This window comes from Eptesicus fuscus, chromosome 13, assembly GCF_027574615.1.
Source record: "Eptesicus fuscus isolate TK198812 chromosome 13, DD_ASM_mEF_20220401, whole genome shotgun sequence".
NCBI classification, from domain to species: Eukaryota; Metazoa; Chordata; class Mammalia; order Chiroptera; family Vespertilionidae; genus Eptesicus; species Eptesicus fuscus.
In genome coordinates, this window is record NC_072485.1 from 32,332,942 (window position 1) to 32,351,265 (window position 18,324).

General features: G+C 39.4%; 1 protein-coding gene across 11 annotated transcripts in view; it reads left to right on the top strand.

The window, feature by feature from the left end:
• The window catches only part of DLG2 (discs large MAGUK scaffold protein 2), a 1,173,098-nt gene that overhangs the window by 1,013,569 nt on the left and 141,205 nt on the right, over positions 1-18,324 (top strand). For all 11 annotated transcript variants that reach the window (XM_054725747.1, XM_054725750.1, XM_028128522.2 and 8 more), the window contains one exon: positions 3,784-3,898. In XM_054725747.1, the coding sequence (XP_054581722.1) occupies positions 3,784-3,898 (115 nt within the window). The remainder of the gene's footprint in view (positions 1-3,783; positions 3,899-18,324) is intronic.

Consider the following 18,324-nt stretch of genomic DNA (forward strand, 5'->3'; position numbering starts at 1 on the left):
AACCCAAGTTCATCACCTGGTCTCAGGTACGCCGCAATGACGTCGCCTGGAACTTCCAGAAGTTCCTGGTGGTCCTGTGCGCAGGTACAGCACCTGCTTTCTGACCATTGACGTGGAAACCCTGCTGACCAAGGGGCTCAGCAGTGTCTAGGGCCACTACCCCCCGACGCCCCCCCCCCCCCCCCGGCCTCCTCCGCCCCCCCCCCCCCCGGCCTCCTGCTTGGCAGTCATAGGACTGCCCTGTGCGGGGTTTATCCATGACAGTGTTTCCGCTAAACCTGAATGGAGGAATGCCTGATGTCCAGCTAAATCCCCCCACATGGCCCCTGATCCTGTCCATCCCAGCCTTCCCCTGCTACACCATGGCTTTTCACAAAAAAACTGTCCTGTGTCAGGGGGAAAAAAAAAAAAAAGCAATCTCAGTACCTGCAGGCATTTTATAAATGAATTTATTTGATGGTTCTGCTGGCTTCCTCATTCATTATGTATCTATTCATTCAGAAAATGTTTATCGAGCACCTATTATGAATGCTGCCTGCATACCCGACACGATGTTAGTAAAGAAAATTCCAAGGAAAGTGAGAAAATTCCAAGGAAAGTGAGACGTGGCTTCTGCCCTCAGCTTGATCCAATGGGGATGATGGGCACCTGCACAAATGACAGCAATTAGGTGCAAGGAGCAGCAAGTGGTCAAATGGGATAGGAGACTGGCACTGAATTAGATGTTTAAGGGGGGACACTTGGAGGTGGCATTTCAGGGTTTTAGCATGGTAGTGAGATCATCAAAGTTGTAAAGGAGGGAGGCCTGGGAACATATGGAAGATTCAGTGCCTCGGGGGAGGGGGCGGTATGTGGCATTTACCAAGTGGCAGCAGGGATCATGAATCAGAAGAAGCTAAGAGTTCCACTCTGTGTCCTGGGCCAGATTATCTTCTCTGAGAAATGCTGATGGGGGCTGTTTGACATGCAAAAGCTCTGGCCATTGTTTGCACTATGGTTCTCTACTAACCTGCCATAAATGTGTGCACATACAACAGGAAAATATCTACCTATTTGAGAATTGTTAAATGAATTACAGACTATGGAATGTGATTAAAGATATTAAGAAACATGGTGCCCAGCCAGTGTGGCTCAGTGGTTGAGCATCTGTCTATGAACCAGGAGGTCATGGTTTGATTCCACTCAGGGCACATGCCCAGTTGGGGCTCTATCCCAATGGGTGGTGTGCAGGAGGCAGTCAATCAGTGATTGTCTCTCATCATTGATGTCTCTATCTCTCTTTCCCTCTCTCTTCCTCTCTGAAATCAATAAAAATGTTTTTTTTAAAGAAACATGTTTATACATTTGGTTGAAGGTAGGGAAAATATGATCCAGAGTAAAGCAGCATGGAAGGACAGCAGTGAGAGAGAAGAGAAGAGACAAGAGAACCTCTCAATTTTTATTCTTTGCTTTTCTATAGGGTTCAAATTTTACAACATCCATGGACTTTGTTTTATAACTTAAATAAGATGAAATAATGCCCACGCAGCCCTGAGCCCAGCCTCTGCCATCTGGCCAGCAATAATGACTCTTAGATGGCAAGAAAATATGACTTGCACAAAATGATTTAAATCCATATACAGCATTATATTAATGTTTACAAATGTTTTCTCTCTCTGATAAAATGGAACAAGGTAAATGTCTTAAATTATGGTCAGTAGAGTTTAGATTCAGCATGTGTTCTGCTTAATCAGTCATTTTTAATTTAATTATTCAAAGCTAAGTTTGAAATAAGGAGCTTTATAAATCTAGATAACAACAGACTTTACTTAAGCACTAAAGATTTTCCATCAATCATTTTGGTTTTATCTTTATAGTATTAAACTTTAAAAATACTTAACATTCAGAGGTCATTTGTTGGCTATCATTGAACACCAAGGTCAAATATTTTCTTTTATGAAATTCCATCCCACAATAACCAATCGATAGGTATTTAGTAAATTGAGTTTCAGTTTAATTTCATGGAGCTTTTTATTTATGATGAATTTCAAATACACTATAAGTAGATCATCTTAATTATATACACTTAGTCATTCTTGTTTTTATGTAAAGTTATGAATAAATTGAATTAAAAATCAAATTGTTTTTTGAAATGTACTGAGAACCTCTGTTAAAATTTTTCTGATGAGTTTCTTTGTAATTAAATGAATCATTTATAACTTGAGCTAACATTTTCACATTTATCTTGAGGGTAAATTGAGCCTTTCAGTGACTGGATTTTTCTAAAGACACTATTGTGTCAAAGAGATGATAGAACAAATTTTGATCAAGAATATCAAAACTTCAAAAGCTATTTCTTTTTGTATGCTGATTGTATTAAAAAGTATCATAGAACCTTTGTTCTTTCTTTTTACTGGGTTGACATCTGGCAAAAATATTCTTTTATTTCTTTTTCTTTATTTTTTAATTGAATTGAATTTATTGGGGTGACATTGGTTAATAAAATTATACAGGTTTAAGGAGACTTGACTTGGGGTGGTAAACACAATACAATATACAGATGATGCATTATAAAATTGTATACTGGAAAAATATTTTTCCTATTAAAAATAATATGATAAAATACCTATATTTTCTTAATTTTTAGACCCATATATATTTTAAGTTTGAATATTTCTAAAATATATTTAATATGGGAGTGTCCTTTATCTCCATTTCTAACCCCAGTGTCCTGAGAAGCTGATTTAAATATATTGTGTCTTAGAATTGATGAACTTGTAGACTTTATATTAAAGTTATAGGGCAAAATTGAGGTATGTCCCCAAATAATCAACTTCTAACAGCCCTCTAGCAGAAAAAAAAAGAAAAAAGAAAAAAACCCAGCAAAATTGAATGATGTTTTTTACATAAATCATCACAAATACTTGATTCTCTGGTCCATCCAGCTGAGGTAACTGGATACTCACTGAAAACTCCGTAATATTAGTAGTTCCATAGATTTTTTCCCCCTTCTCTTCTCTAAGTTAAGCTTTTTATTTTGAGATAATTATAGATTCACATGTAATTCAGATGTAAGAAATAATACAGGGAGATCCCATGTACCGTATTTTCCGGCGTATAAGACGACTTTTTAACCCAGGAAAATCTTCTCAAAAGTCGGGGGTCGTCTTATACGCCAGGTGTCATCTTATAGGGCGGGTATATCCCAAACTCTATATTTTAACTGGAAAAGTTGGGGGTCGTCTTATATGCTGGAAAATACGGTACCTTTTATTCAGTTTCCCCAATGATAACACTTTGGTAAAACTAGAGCATATTATCACAACTAGAATATTGATAGTGACATAATTCATCAAACTTATTTCTATTTTTTCAGTTTGACGTGTGTGTGTGTGTGTGTGTGTGTGTGTTTCTAGTGAGTTCTATGTCATTTGATCACATGCGCAGGTACCTGTGTCTACTACCACAGTCAAGACAGACAGCATTTCCATCACCACAAGGATACCTTGTGTTGCCCACTATAACCACACCCTCCTCCTCCCGTGGACTTTTCACAGATTGGGATGGCAGTATATTTTCTAGCTATGTTTGGGAAGTAACTGGTTTGTTCTTTTCCTCTTGTGAATGTCTGCAAGTAAATAATACAAAGAAGTGAATGCTGAGTGTCCACCGTTCTTGATTGTGCACCTTCCTGTTGCCTGGCAAAGGAACCAACAACAGGGCCAAGGGCTGCCTCAGGTGGGCAGCATTTCCAACTCTCTGGAGGAACAGAACCAAATTTAACACCCTTTTTTCCATTCCCAGATTACGCTCGATTTGAGGCCAAAATCCATGACCTACGAGAGCAGATGATGAACCACAGCATGAGCTCCGGGTCCGGGTCCCTGCGAACCAATCAGAAACGCTCCCTCTATGTCAGGTAGGCAACCTAGCATTTCTTACTGTGAGCTGCACCTTGTGAGCAATCTGGCTTCGCGAGACAAAGGCAACACCTTGTAGCAATGGATCATGTGTTCTTATTAACCCATGCTCCTCAATACACCACTGTAAGACCTTAAGTTTAACCATTGTTTTGAAGAAATTTCTGAAAAGCTATTATGTTAAATTAACAAGTTATTCTTTTAACAAATTATTCTTTGACTATGTTATGATCCAGAGTAAAGTTCTTAGCACAGGTTGCAGTAAAAATAATGAGAAAAGACATTTTTAATTTTGATAAATTGAATATGTGGACCAAAGCTCTGGACATTTGCTCACCTTCAGTATGGGAAGTAAGCATTCTGGAATCATCTCCAGACCTGTGTGGTATCTACTGCATTAACTTTGGTGTATTGATTTGACATCAGACATAGTCTTGTATATAGAGTTATGTGTTTGTCCCTAACGAATTTTGGTGGAAAGACTTTCTTCTGTGGCATCTTATTACCAATCATTTCTTGGACCACATGAGTCACTTATTCCTTGCCTGACAAAACTCATTAATTTACCAGAAAAAAAAATTGATTGAACTTAAAATGCCTTCTGGTCTTTCATCCTCATAATTCACTCTTGAGTAAGATCCATCCTCACTCAACTATAACATGTGCTTCTTCTTAGCACAAGCCTCCTGTATTCCTTTCAAAATATCCTTCATTAGTGCTAACTGTATTTTTAAAAATAATAAAAGTATTAATAGCCAAAAGGGGAAGGGGAATGGTCCAGATGAACCCAGGTTCCAATGGAAGAACCATGTCTGTCCCTCCTCACTATATCCTCCTCTTGCCAATCTGCCCCAGAATCTGGTCTGACTCCCACCTAAGGTCATAGTCTACTCAGCTGAAAGTTTACTGTCTTTTCCTGGCATGGAGTGTGTGTTACGGACACTAAGTTATGTACTTGAATTGATTTTTTTCCTGTTGACTCCACTTTGGCTATAAAGTTATCTCTTGTGTGTACTAGGTAGGCACAGCAGGGCCAAGGAGGGAGCAGGACTCCGGAAGGCGGCAGGTTCTCGAGGGCCTCGAGTTGCTGGCCACTCTGACAAGCATAGAGTCCCTTCTTATCCAGGCAGTTCCAGGACCTCAGAAGCCCTGAGATTTTAAATTTTTTAAAGTCAGAATATTAATGTTCCATATTTGTCCAACTGCGTTTTGGAAGATTATTTGGAGATGCTTCTGTGTAATCTGTGGAAGGAACTATTGAGAACCACCCTAGAACGTGTCTTTTAGTGATGTCACAAATACGATGGAAAGTGGCTATCTCTGTTCTCCTCACTTGTGTTTTATTGCTGGTCTTTGTGATACCAAATATTTTTTAAATTTTGAAATGTTTTGGTCTTGGGTAGCAACTTGGGAAAGCCAATTAGGCTAATGGAATAGAGATAAATCAGTTAATGGAAATGAAATGATTATATAGAATAAATCTGGAAGGAAAAATTACTGTAGTGTGGGTATCTTGTTAAAAAATAGAATGCACAAAATGTGAATGTACTAGAAGAAATTTTCTGAAAATATTGATGATAGTTTAGTCCTTTTAATTAAGTTGTAGATTAGGAAAATTAAATGACGTGTTATTATATTACATAGACTTATTTGAAAGAGTAGTGTTAATCAGAATCAAACCTTTATTCTCTAATATGGTCATTAAAACTGTGACATACAAAAGATTTGAAGACTTCAGGTAATGTTATCTTGTTAACGTTCTAATAGTTGGAGGTTGTATTGAAAGGAGAAACTGCTTTTAAATAAAGCTCAAAACTAGTGAACACATCATGGGAAATTCTCCAAATGATTTCTCTACAATATACAAAAATGGTATTTGGTTTCCAGTGTTGGATTATTAATACGTATTTTGTCTATAGAGGGCTGACTGCAGCATCTAAATGACTCCTAGGGGCATAGAATTGGAAAGGATACAGGCTATGCATAGAGTGAAAATCAGAGGGGAAAAACAGCATCCCCTGGCCTTATTCTCATGTGATGTGACAAAAACAGAGTCCCTTACCCCTAACAACCCCAAAACAGGCAATAAAAGTAAATGAATTAGCAAGGCCTATGGGGAGTTCTTACTAAAATGATTGGATAAGTTTGTACCTTTGTTGTTTGGATTTTGTTTTGTTTTGTTTTTTAACAACATTTTTGGCTATAGGATTTTTAAAGAGATGCTTGCTTTTTTTCTAGTGTGCTTGAATAGGACTAGTGCCCGTTGGTTATGCTTATCTTATAAAACCAACTAGCTGCTTTCTCAAAATAAATGATTAGCAGGGCTTCTCTGATTATATAACTATCAGATAATGAGCATGTCCCTTTGATCTTCTAATGACATCCTTTATTCTGTTTAGCTTTATGTAATTCTAGAGCTAGAAGGAACCTTAGCTATCGCCAGGTCTAATGTTTAATTTACAGAAGAGGAAACTTGAGGCCCCAGGAAGGAAGAGATTTGCCCAGGACCCCACAGCTATGTGGTGGCAGAGTCAGATCTCCACCCACCTCTCTCCAAGTCACTCTGCCTCCCAGGGGCTCAGCTGATGTGGATGGAGTCAGCTGTTGAATGCACCTCTGCTGTGATTCCCAATCTGCTCCTGTAAACACTGCACCTGACCCTTAGATTAGGACTAGGTTAGCTTGGAAGAGAAATTCAAACATAAATCTCTTTGGGTTTTTGCAGAGGATAAACTGTGCCACAGGGCATTTGGGATTCCTTTAGTATTTTCCATATTTTTCTATGAAGCAAAACCTAAATCAGAAAGCAAGCAGCCTCTTTGTTCAGTTATAAACAATTAGGCTGATTCAGCAGAATAGTTATCTTCCCCCTTGTAGTTCTCTCTCTCTCTCTCTCTCTCTCTCTCTCTCACACGCACGCACGCACGCACGCACGCACACACACACACACACACACACACACACACACACACACTTGCCTGGCTGTGCCCAGGAGGAGGCATCTTCTCAGGATCATGCAGAAACTGGCCTCCTTCTATAGAAATGATCCTCCCAGGTGATAGCAATTTGTTTGACTGAAAGTGTTGGGGTGCAGGGGGAGAGGGGTGCAGGAACTACCACATCTGAGCCAGCAGGGTTTTAAACTTGAGCCAACCCTCTCTGTTTTCTAATCTAGTTGTAACTATTTCCTTCTCTTAACCTTCTGTGTAAGGTGCTTGAAGTGCTTTGGTAGTGCTGTAAGCATGGAGTTGCTTGTTGCTAATGATAAGACTGTGCATGTTCTATGCGAATGATTTGGAAACATTCTATTTCATGGGCTATTTGTACTGTGTATTTCCTGCATTGTGAAACACATCTAGTTGTAGAACCTTGAAAGTAAATAAAATGTTAAAAATTTTGAATAAAATATTTTTCAAAATGCTCCACAAGTACATTATCAATTCTTCAGACATAGATGCACCTGAGCCACAGGGATACAGCTTTTGTTGTGTGTACTTCGAGGCTCTGCACAAGCCTATATCATATGCACTCCCCTTCTTCCCTCCCAGCTGGTAGAAGCATCCCTATAACAGAGAATAAGGCTTTTCCTGCTGCTGGTAGGAATGGGCCTTTGTATCTAAATGCTACTAAGAAAGGTCAGAGGTATAAGGGGATTAAAATCACATAAAAGTGCAAATTGCTAAGGAAAGATTCTTTCTCCTGATAAAAGAGAGCTCAATAACCTGTGACAAGGGAAGAGAATGGGGAGGGGAAGAAAGGAAAGCAGGTAAGTCTTCCAAAGGGGAATAAAAGGTCACAGGAAAGACTGTGAAAGAGAAAGTTGGCCCATGTCCATGTCTTAATAAAAGGTATCGATTTGGAGAGTTCAAGTGAATAACCTCTCTGTTGTGAATTTGGTTCTAAAAGGCAGTTGCTATGATTTATTTATATATTCATCAAGCACTTTTTTTGAGTGTATATTCTGAGCCAGGACTTATAATGGACACTGAGGACCCAGCAGTAAAAGTCATGTTTCCTGTTGGCAAAAAAAAAAAAAAAAAAAAAAGAAAAAAAGAAAAAAAAATCACGTCCAGTGAGTGTGACAGGTGAGGGGAAGACAGTCACGGTGCAGTGTGATATGAACAGAAAGCTCTAGAAAGGCCTGGAATTTTTATGGCTTCCTAATTAATGCAAGGATATCTGAATTGATTCTTTGCTGTCTTAGATGAATGCACCCAGAGACCTTAAAGTGTTTTTACTCAAAGTAAGAAATACATTCTTCATCATCATGACCCAGTCAATACATGTACCATACACATAATGCTAAAAGAAATATTTTTATTAAACTATTAATACTTTTTACGTACCATGTTCTTTGTTATGGCCCATTCTATTTGCCTCCTTTTCAAAAAACAAATGAAGGTCACATCTCATTAACTTGATTTAATAACTCACGAATGGGTCACTGTCTACAGCGTGTAGATGAGTGAACACAGCTACAGGGTCATCTTCACTGCAGTACACTTAGCATCTCTGGGATCCCCAGACCCGTGGTGGTCTCGCCAATTAGGAAGCCGGTTATTACTGGTACAGATGAGTAAGTGGAAGTGAAGGGAAGCATTGGTTGGGCATCTTCTATGGGTCAGCCATTATGCTAGTGTTCTACATATATCTTCCCATGTGATTCTCCCAACAACTGGAAGAGTCAGGGACTATTTCTTCCATCTTATAGACAAAGAAACTGAGACTCAGAGACATTAAATAATTGCCTTAAAGTCACCGAGCTAGACTGGATGTGAGCGTAGACATTCGGGTCCTGTGTGTGAGGGAACATAAAGCAGTGTTAAGAACACGGTTCCTGGATTCTGTCACATACTAGCTCAGTGATTTTGGGCAAGTTGGTCTCTCTGCCTTAGTTTCTTTTTCTGTGAACTGAGAATAATAGTAAGATACCATAAAGGGGATGTGAGCATTAAATAAAGTGGTGAATTTAAATACCTGGCACATGGGAAGCAACTGATATATGTTGGTGCTCTTTATCATTTATTATAAAGGCAACCTTTCCCCTGTAGCAAAGAGAGGTCCTAGAATTGATTCTGAATAAGGTGCTGTTTCCTCAGCGGTGGGGTGAGACACCCTTGTCGCTTTGATTTCCTTTAGCGAGGGAAGGAGGACAGACTTCCTGGCAACCTTTTACATTTTCTTTCTTCTAGACCCCATGAAGGCTGAAGGGAAGGGCCAGAATTCTATGGCTCCAGAATGTCTAGTTTTGTCAGCTCATCCCCTACTAAAGTCTAACCAGAGGAAGGATTTGAAAAAGTATTCAGCTGGAGACACAGATAAGAGTCACTGTGCTTATAACTGGCCCTTCCAGGTCTTCATAGACGTCATCAGTGCCCCTAACCCACTTCCCTTCTGCATTCTTCACCCCCTTCAAAGCCCCCTGCTCTGGATTTGAAGGACTTCTTTCTTTTTCACAGTGGTTCTAAGTCTACTTTAAGTTGGTAACTCAAAGTTGCTGCTTCCTAATACAGTTTTTGTTTCAAAATGCTGTAATAGACCAATGCACCTAGGTCTGCCTCCTGCTCATTGTTTAACATAGACTTTCAGACATTGATTCATTAGTACATTGATGCTTTCATTCAACAAACATGGTCTATGTCCTTACCTACAAAGTATCATTCTGAGGTAGGTGTTAAGGATACAGAGATTTAAAAAACAAACACAGACCTCCTTCCGTCAGCATTCTGGTAGTCCATATCTGTAAGCAATTCAAATAGTGTGCAGGTTATCTTTCTATCACTTCCTGATACCTCATGTGTTATATACCTTGCAGTTATTTTCCTATTTTAATCTTTACAACATGCCTATAAGGGTTCCTACAGTGAAATCTGCCCAGAAGACCACTGTTATTTAATAAAGCTAATCTATAAAAATAGTTATCATTCTAGTCTTTAAGGTTTTAATACTGGACTGGCAAACCTCCATTAATGTCTCAATTTTATTTTATCCTTAATGTCTCATGCCGTAGTGCTTGATCTAACGATGTCTTCTTAATAAATACTTGTTAAATGAATTAATTCCTAGACTGTCTTTCCTATATAGATGTGGAAAAATAGAATATAAGTCAAGATCTTCGAGCAACTAATTCTATGGAGGTTCAATACTAGCTGGGCTGCCACCAAGTGCAGGGAGTCTGGCATGCCCTGAGGACACAGACACTACCTGCTGGTACTGGGATTTCCAGGACACATCTGGCCCTACCTGGCCTTTCAGGCTGCTCTTCGAGAGAGGGCTTGGGATAGGGAGAAGCTCATCCTGTGTTTCATTCTCAACACCCTTAGTCCCTTAGTCTCTTTGTTCTAAGGACACAAGGCTGGCAGTTACATTGAGGGAAATCTTAAAAATAAATACAACTTCATCCTGATGGGTTTTTATTCTACAGGAAGAATATTCTCACCTGGTTAATTTTGGTGGGAGGGGAAAGATACATCATCTAATAAGTAAGAGACTCTGTTTTTGTTTTTATTTTGTTTTTTCCTTTAAGCAGTAATATAGCTTCCAATCCACTTCCTGCCCCCACTGCACTGCTGGTCAGTAACCCGGGGATGGTAGGAATGTGGAATGGAGCCTGTCAGGGGACTTCACGTCAGTACCAAGCTGCCTCCAACTTCACTTGGCTATGGATTTCTCAAGGGCATTTAAGACAAAGCCATGAAATCTGTGGACTTCTCATAAGTCAGATTTTTATCTTCTTCCTCTTCAACCTTGGACCTAACATGCTCTCAGCAGCTATTCCCAGAGCCCACAGCGCAGTCGGCTCGGTGCACCTATGACCCAGTACTTGGCAGAGGGCTGACTGGCAATGGCATTTTTAGTGCCTCTCATTCATTCACTCACATATTCTTACTTAGCAAAATCATCATTTCCTCATTCAGAAATGCCATGCATTGCCACAGAATAAGAAATAAAAACTGCTTGTATTCAGAAGTCTTACCCCTCTTAAAATCTTACTGAGAGATGTGAGCAAGTATCTGAAACAGTCTAACAAGATGAGGCAGAAAGTGGAGACTTGAGAGACCAGAAGAGATCTAGAGATGGCATTGAAATGTTTGGGTACCCAGAGCTTGTATGCCAGCTCCTCTCCTGACTTCATTTAAACCGAAGTCAGTGCTATGTATGATACAGGTGATTATTATCCCCATTCTACAGAGGAGGAAACTTATAGAAGGCAAAGATGTTTAAAAATTACCTATACAAGGTGCAATGTGGTCAAGCCATATTCTTTACCCAAGTATATTTCTCACTGAAGCCCATACTCCTTGTACTTTATACAATATAGTGAAGACAAAGCTAATCCTCTAGGGCAGTGGTCGGCAAACTCATTAGTCAACAGAGCCAAATATCAACAGTACAACAATTGAAATTTCTTTTGAAAGCCAAATTTTTTAAACTTCTTCTAACGCCACTTCTTCAAAATAGACTCGCCCAGGCCATGGTATTTTGTGGAAGAGCCACACTCAAGGGGCCAAAGAGCGGCATGTGGCTCGCGAGCCGCAGTTTGCCGACCATGGCTCTAGGGGCACAGATTAAATTCATATTGATAGACCTGCTTGGTTTGGTTTATACTTTATAGAAATGCCCTCCATATGGACCTGGCTTCTGGTCTGGACTTCAGATCTTATTGATAGCTAACGCTTGAGCTTCTCATTTATAAAATGAACATAATATCTAGTTCACAGGCTGATTGTTAGGACTAGGTTAAACTAAGTCTATCCAAGAGCCTACCAGATGGGACTTATTCGGTAAAGGGGAGGTCCCCGTACCTCTTTGAGTGCTCAGAGCCTGCCTCCCATGCTGGTGCCTCCCTTAAGGCAGAACAGATTTAGAGTCATCAGTTATACTTTGAGATTCATTAGCATTATGTTCACTCTTTCAGGCATTTGCACTTTTAATTGCATCTTAATTGCAGAATAAAGGGTCTTGTCATCAGGCAGCTAATTTTAAGCAAGAAATAGAAAGGAGGCGGAGTCCCTGGGGATCTGGGGAAGTTTTCTTTTCCCCCTGAAATTATAGGTTGGCCCTGATTTTTAAAAGGTTTCTAATTTTTAGATTTCTATAAGAAGAAGAACAAAAGTAGCACAGATGACCCTTTTGTTGATCATCACATTTTTCCTCTAACACTCTATCCTGAAATCTCAAATCCATGGGTCATTTTTATTAATGGTGGACCCTCATTCATTCAACCAGAAAGCCTTTTCTGAGTCATAACCATCTACCTCAGACTGTACTATGCTCTAGGGACAAAAGGATTAATAGGGCATCTTTTCTGCACTTGAGGCACTCAAAGGTCACTCTACCAACCTAGATTCTGCTCCCTAATCCCCACCCCACAGTAATCATATTTACAGAAATCTCACATCTCTGGAGGAAATCTTGGCCTTTTAGCCTAAAATTACTACTTTCTAGAACAATCCAAAGAGTTCTAATTAGAAAAGACCAGAACAGTAAAAGGTGGGTGACAGGATACTCACAGAAGAGCATAGGGGAAAGGTGAGGGCATGGAAAAATTGAGGTTAACCTTCACCCTAAATCAGGAGGTTAGGAGCAAGGAAATAGACTCAAGGTATTTTTTCCATTAATGTGTACCTGACACATTATAGGAATTCTTTACATATTTGTTGAGTGAACTTTCTGAGTGGCAGTTGAAGATGATGATTAAATAGAATAAAGTATTAGAGGAACCATCAATGATTCATGAAGGTTGAGCACATGCTTCTCTGTGTTCCTCTGCATCACAAAGCTGTTCTCCTCTAACCTTTCCCTGCCTGCTGACTCACCTGTCCCTTCCGCTGGATGGTGAGTACCTCTCTGATGGAGATTTGCCAGGTACAGTCTATATCTGCAGCCAGGCATATGGTAACTGCTGAATCAGTAAAGTGAATGAGTTATGGATGTCACTAGATTGGAGAGCATTTAACTTTAATTCAAAGTTTACTTGATCAAATGTGTATGCTGTCCTGTTGAGTAGTGATAATCACATCAGGCTACATTTCTTAAAATTCATTCAGCCAAACAAATGGCATACTTATTACTATAGGTTAAACTTGAAATCCATTTTCCTTTTTATTATAAATCCATAAGAACTGCAAAATAACACTCACAAGTACTTTTCAGATATTTAATAGTCAAATCATAATAAATATCAAATGATAATTGCATCATATTCTATGCAATTTGCTAAGCACCTTATGTGGATTCTTTTATTTCATTCTCATAAAAACCCTATTCCCGTGGCTCAGTGGTTGAGCATCAACCTATGAACCAAGAGGTCATGGTTCAATCCTGGTCAGGGCATATGCCTGGGTTATGGGCTCAATCCCCAATGTGGGGCGTACAAGAGGCAGCCAATCAATGATTATCATCATTGATGTTTCTCTCTCTCTCTCTCTCTCTCTTTCTCTCTCTCTCTCTCTCTCTCTGCTTTCATCTCTAAAATCAATAGAAATATATATTTTTTAAAAACTATGAGGTAAGTGCTATTTTCATTCCCATTGTAAAAAAGAGGAAATGGAGGCCAGGTTTGCGGTTTACCCAGAAGAGGCTAAATTGGGACTAGAACCGAAGCATGCTGTCCATGCCCCTATCTACAGTGTTATGTGACTTTTTAAAGGACTTTCACGGGCTGCGCCAGCACAGCCAAGGGTTCGGCGAGCCTGAGGGAGGGCCAGTGAAGGATGAAGAATAAAGACAGACAAAGAGAATAAGCTGGGTCTAGGTTGTGCCTGGATGAGGCCACAGAACAGATCCAGACTGCAAAGCTGATGCTTTATTTATAGTCAGGGGCAAACAAGGTAATTTACAATGTTCTTATAAGTTTCACTTGTTTTGGCAGCACTTGCTGCCCCTCCCACAGCCCACTAGCTACCCAGGAAAGATCTAGGGAGCAGTTACAAGATCAAGCTTAATTATGCTTAGAGAACTGTGCCCTCCAAGCTGGGACTTGTTTGCGACTTTGCCAGCAGGTCAGTCCAAGGCTTAACCCTATAACCGCTTCCTACACTTTCATTTATTTGATTTTATTTTGATTGATTTGATACAATATGTCTATAAGTGGATATTGTTTTTTCACAGTTTTCAAATAAGGAATCTGAGGTTCAAAGTACTAAACTATCTACTATTTTCTCCAAGTGTAGAGTAGTACCAAGCCCTTGCCTCTGTGCACTCTTTAAAGATGTATCAACACACTACACACATGTATCTTTGTCTAGTGTTTGCCTTGTGTTTTATTTGTCACCATGATACATACTACATGATTTTCATAGAACTACCTATGCATTATTAAATGTTGAATAGGTAGCTGAATATCATACAGTCAGTCACCTTAGATCCTGTTCTCTAGTTTGAAGATGCCCAGAGCATGTGGATTTGTGATTAAACAGAAGCGAGTCCCCACTGAGCTGTGGCCATTACAACAGTACAGATAAATTCTCTGCCAAGACAGAGTCTGGGGCCTGAGTAGCCTTATACAAAGAGTCCCACATCAAAGAATACAATAGAAGTGCCCATCACACACAGTGCCCTGCACATTTGGGGGGAGATATGGCCTGACACCCACAACCAGCTATACAACTTGCAGAGCTCGGTGCAAAATGAAAATGTGGAGCTCCTTGTTCAAATATTTGAATATCAAAAGAATGGGAGCTGAGCACAATACTAAGTGTAGGACTTCATGCGCATGTGCAGCCCACACCCTCTCCTGCTGACACCTGGTTTAGGACATTTTGCTCAAAACTAAGAGCGTGTGTTTTTTTCTTAGCATGTAGTGCAATAAGTGTAAAAAACACATAGTCAGTATTGGGATCATTTTCAAGGATCCAAATTTTGTCTTTTACCTAAAAGAGTATTTTATATAAATTGTACCTATGTCTGCTTTTAGGATGTGTAGAAACTATCTTCCAATCCTGTTAGTGCTTGAGAAACTTTACATTCCCACTTGCTCTGAGCTTTCAATGGCCCACTTTGTGTATCTCTCTCCGATGAAGTTACTGTTTCAAAAGCTAAGTGGTGTCATTATTTCACATTGTTAGCACCTGCAGTACACTTTTATCTTCCTGTTCTGCAGGTCACTGCCTCCTTCCCTTGCTCCTCAGGATTAAATTTTAACCTTTTGCACTCGGATGTCGAGTGTGACTCGACACGGTTAGCATTAGAATAAAGGAATCGAGAAAAAAGCAAGCGAGTGCAAAGGGTTAAAGAAATGTTTCCAAGTGTTTCAGAGGACTTGGGCAATCACTGGGACCTGTTAGCTGTTGGTGTTCTTTCCATGTGTCATTTTCTAAATGCAGAAGTTGCAAGGCTTGTAGATCTCCCTGACCAGCAACATTAGAATAAAAGAAAATGAGGGGCTTGACATGGGATTGACTTCATTTCACCAAGTTAGAATTCTAAAAATAAACACACATACAAGTTATCTATATATATAAAAGCCTAATATGCTAAGTGTCTGACCAAGCGGTTAATCGACTAGTCACTATGACGTGCACTGACCACCAGGGGGCAGATGCTCCGACCAGTAGGTTAGCTTGCTGCTGGGGTCTGGCCAATCTGGACTGGGTGAGATGGGGTCAGACATGCCCTGGAGCCCTCCCTCGGTCCCGCCCCAATTAGGCCCGATTGCCCCAATCGGAACTGGGCAAGATGGCCTTGATCGGCCCCGATTGCCAGCCAGGCGGAGGGAACCCACCCATGCATGAATTTCATGTACTGGGCCTCTAGTAATATATATTTTAATAGATTGCTCTTTATTATTGCCATCATTTTCTATAAGAAAGGTCATTTTAATGCCAAAAGGAAAATAAGACTATATCTAAATCTGAACTTCAGGAAAAATCTTATATCGTCAAAACTTTACTAGATGAATCTTCATAGCTACTCTATCCATATAATCCTACCATAGAGATGGGCAGGGAATGGGGGTGGGGGTGTAGGAATAAGGCAAACATTGTGATGACTAAGTGGTTTAATTCTTAATCCAGAATCTCTTGGTTCTAAATGATTCTAAAATGCTTGAGGTGCATTTTTTATCTTTGTCCTTTCCTGACAAAGAAAACCATCTTTTAGATTTTATTTTTCCTCGTGTACTTTCTTCGTCTTTCATACTATTTTTCTCAGTAACTAAGAAGCCCAGACCCATCCTCCATGATACACTGATGCTTACTTTTTGATAATGCTTATTAAAGGTAATAGGAAATTTTCTACCATCAAACCATTTCTTTTATTTCAAATTGTATTTATTTTATTTATGTTACTCTTTCTTCGTTTTAAAAAGACTCTTTTTTAAAGACATCATATTATAGTATCACAGTTCTATTTAAAACATTGTGTGTGCTGTCTTGCTTCAGACCAGATTGCTTGCATCATGAGCATTTGTTTTCTTTAATTTTCTTAAAAATGCAGGTTTGGCCTGTCAAATGCAGGATCCTACACTTTTTAAAATTTGGATTCCATGGGTAGAGTAATGAGAAAATGGGATGTAAAATGAATAGAACTTTACAATGAAAAGGAGATTTGGCAGTTTCTAGTGACCTCTATCATAAAAATATAAATTCTCATATAAAGTAACTTTTCAATTCTTCTACACAAAGCTCTTAAACCAATTCCAGTAGCTTCTTCTGAACTGATTCATCCCTCTCCTCCTGTTAAGAAGGGCTCTGAGACCCAGCTGGTGTTGCTCAGTGGTCAGGGCACATGGTGGGGTTGCAAGCTGGAGGCAGCCAATCAATGATTCTCTCTCATCATTGATGTTTCTATATCTCTCTCCCTCTCCCTTCCTCTCTGAAATCAATAAAAGTATATATTTTTAAAAGAAGGGCTCTGAATTAGTCATCAAGAAAGGGTCTGTGTGCTTCTGGATGCTGTGAAGTCAGGTTTGTGGAGAGTTTCCCCACATTGAATGAACTCCATTGTTGGCTCTTTATAAGATGATGACACTTCTCTCTGTTCCTAAAATTCCCTGTTCCTGCCCCTTCCCTCATAAACGGATGCCCCCACTGTACGCCCACCTCCACAACATACTAAATGAGTCCTTGATTACATAACGGATTCAGGTATCCTGAGGATAAGTAGATGATGATGAGAATTCAAATTTCGTCATATTTGCAAGGAGTGTAATTATTATCCCCATTTTGCAGGTAATGAAACCAAAGTTAGATAATTTATATTGTTGCTCAAAGTAACACAACAAAGGAAAACAAATATATCTCAGTCCTGTCTGATGCCAAATCCCTGCTATTAACCTAGTGTCTAGGTTTTCTGGAAATACCACATTTTTTTGGATGGGCCTCATTTCATGTATGCTCCCTGATGTAAGTACTATCAGTACTTACAATTGTTATAGGAAGTCCTGTGAGTTTTGTGCTAGAAAATATAGTCATTTAATGTATGGTGCTTCTCCCTCAATAATAAAGGACCTTAAAGATCGTCAGTGAGTGGATCCGTGACATAGAGTTATGATGGCTCAAATTTCAACCATAGGGTCACACCCTTGGTAAAATAAGCATTCTCAGCAAAGAGGCATGAGGTTTCCTGCTGTGGGCCGCTGCATAGAACATGGAAAGATTAGAAGGCCTTCTGACTAACCTGCAGCAAGCATGGTATAGTGGAAAGGATATGGACTTCAGTTTTTCTTAGTATTAATTACAAAATACTATGCAGGAGGCTGTCAGGAGTGAAAAGGTAGATCAGATATGCCCTCGAGGATTCAGTTGAAACTAGCTGGATAGAAAAACAGATGACAATAAAATTATATTATTCTGAACCCAGACGCTGCTCCAAGATCTGACAATATGTGAGGAGTAGGAAATTGAGGAGATTTGAAAGGTCACATGTAATGGGTTCCAAAAGTAAAGGTGTATGTTTTGGGGGAGGGGGTTCATCTTTGGCAGTGCATTTTCTCTCTGCAGGAAGTAATTAGGGACGCCTCTAGAATACCGACTCACTGAACCATTCGTTCATGAGTTCACAGCATAACGCAATAGGCAAAAAGCCAGGGTTTTAGAGTCAGAGGTACCTGGATTTGCATGCTGACTTTGCCACTTGTTGCTTGTGTTGTGACCTTGGCAATTCATTTCCTCTCCATCTGGGCCTCAATCTCTTCTATAAAATGGGAATAATATGTATACAACTCAAAAAGGTTTTATGTAGAATAATGTTTGTCAATCACCTAGCATCTTACACAAACTCAAAAATTAGAAAAGAGAGAACACCTCTTAGCTTTTTTTACCTTGATACCAAAACATGAAATGGTCACTATAAGATAAGAAATGTACAGTCCAATCTCTTTTAATAAGATCAAAAATCCAAAATAAAATATCAACAAAGTGAATCCAGTAATATATAAAAAGAATATTATAGGCACAAAATGCACAAATCATAAAGAAAATTC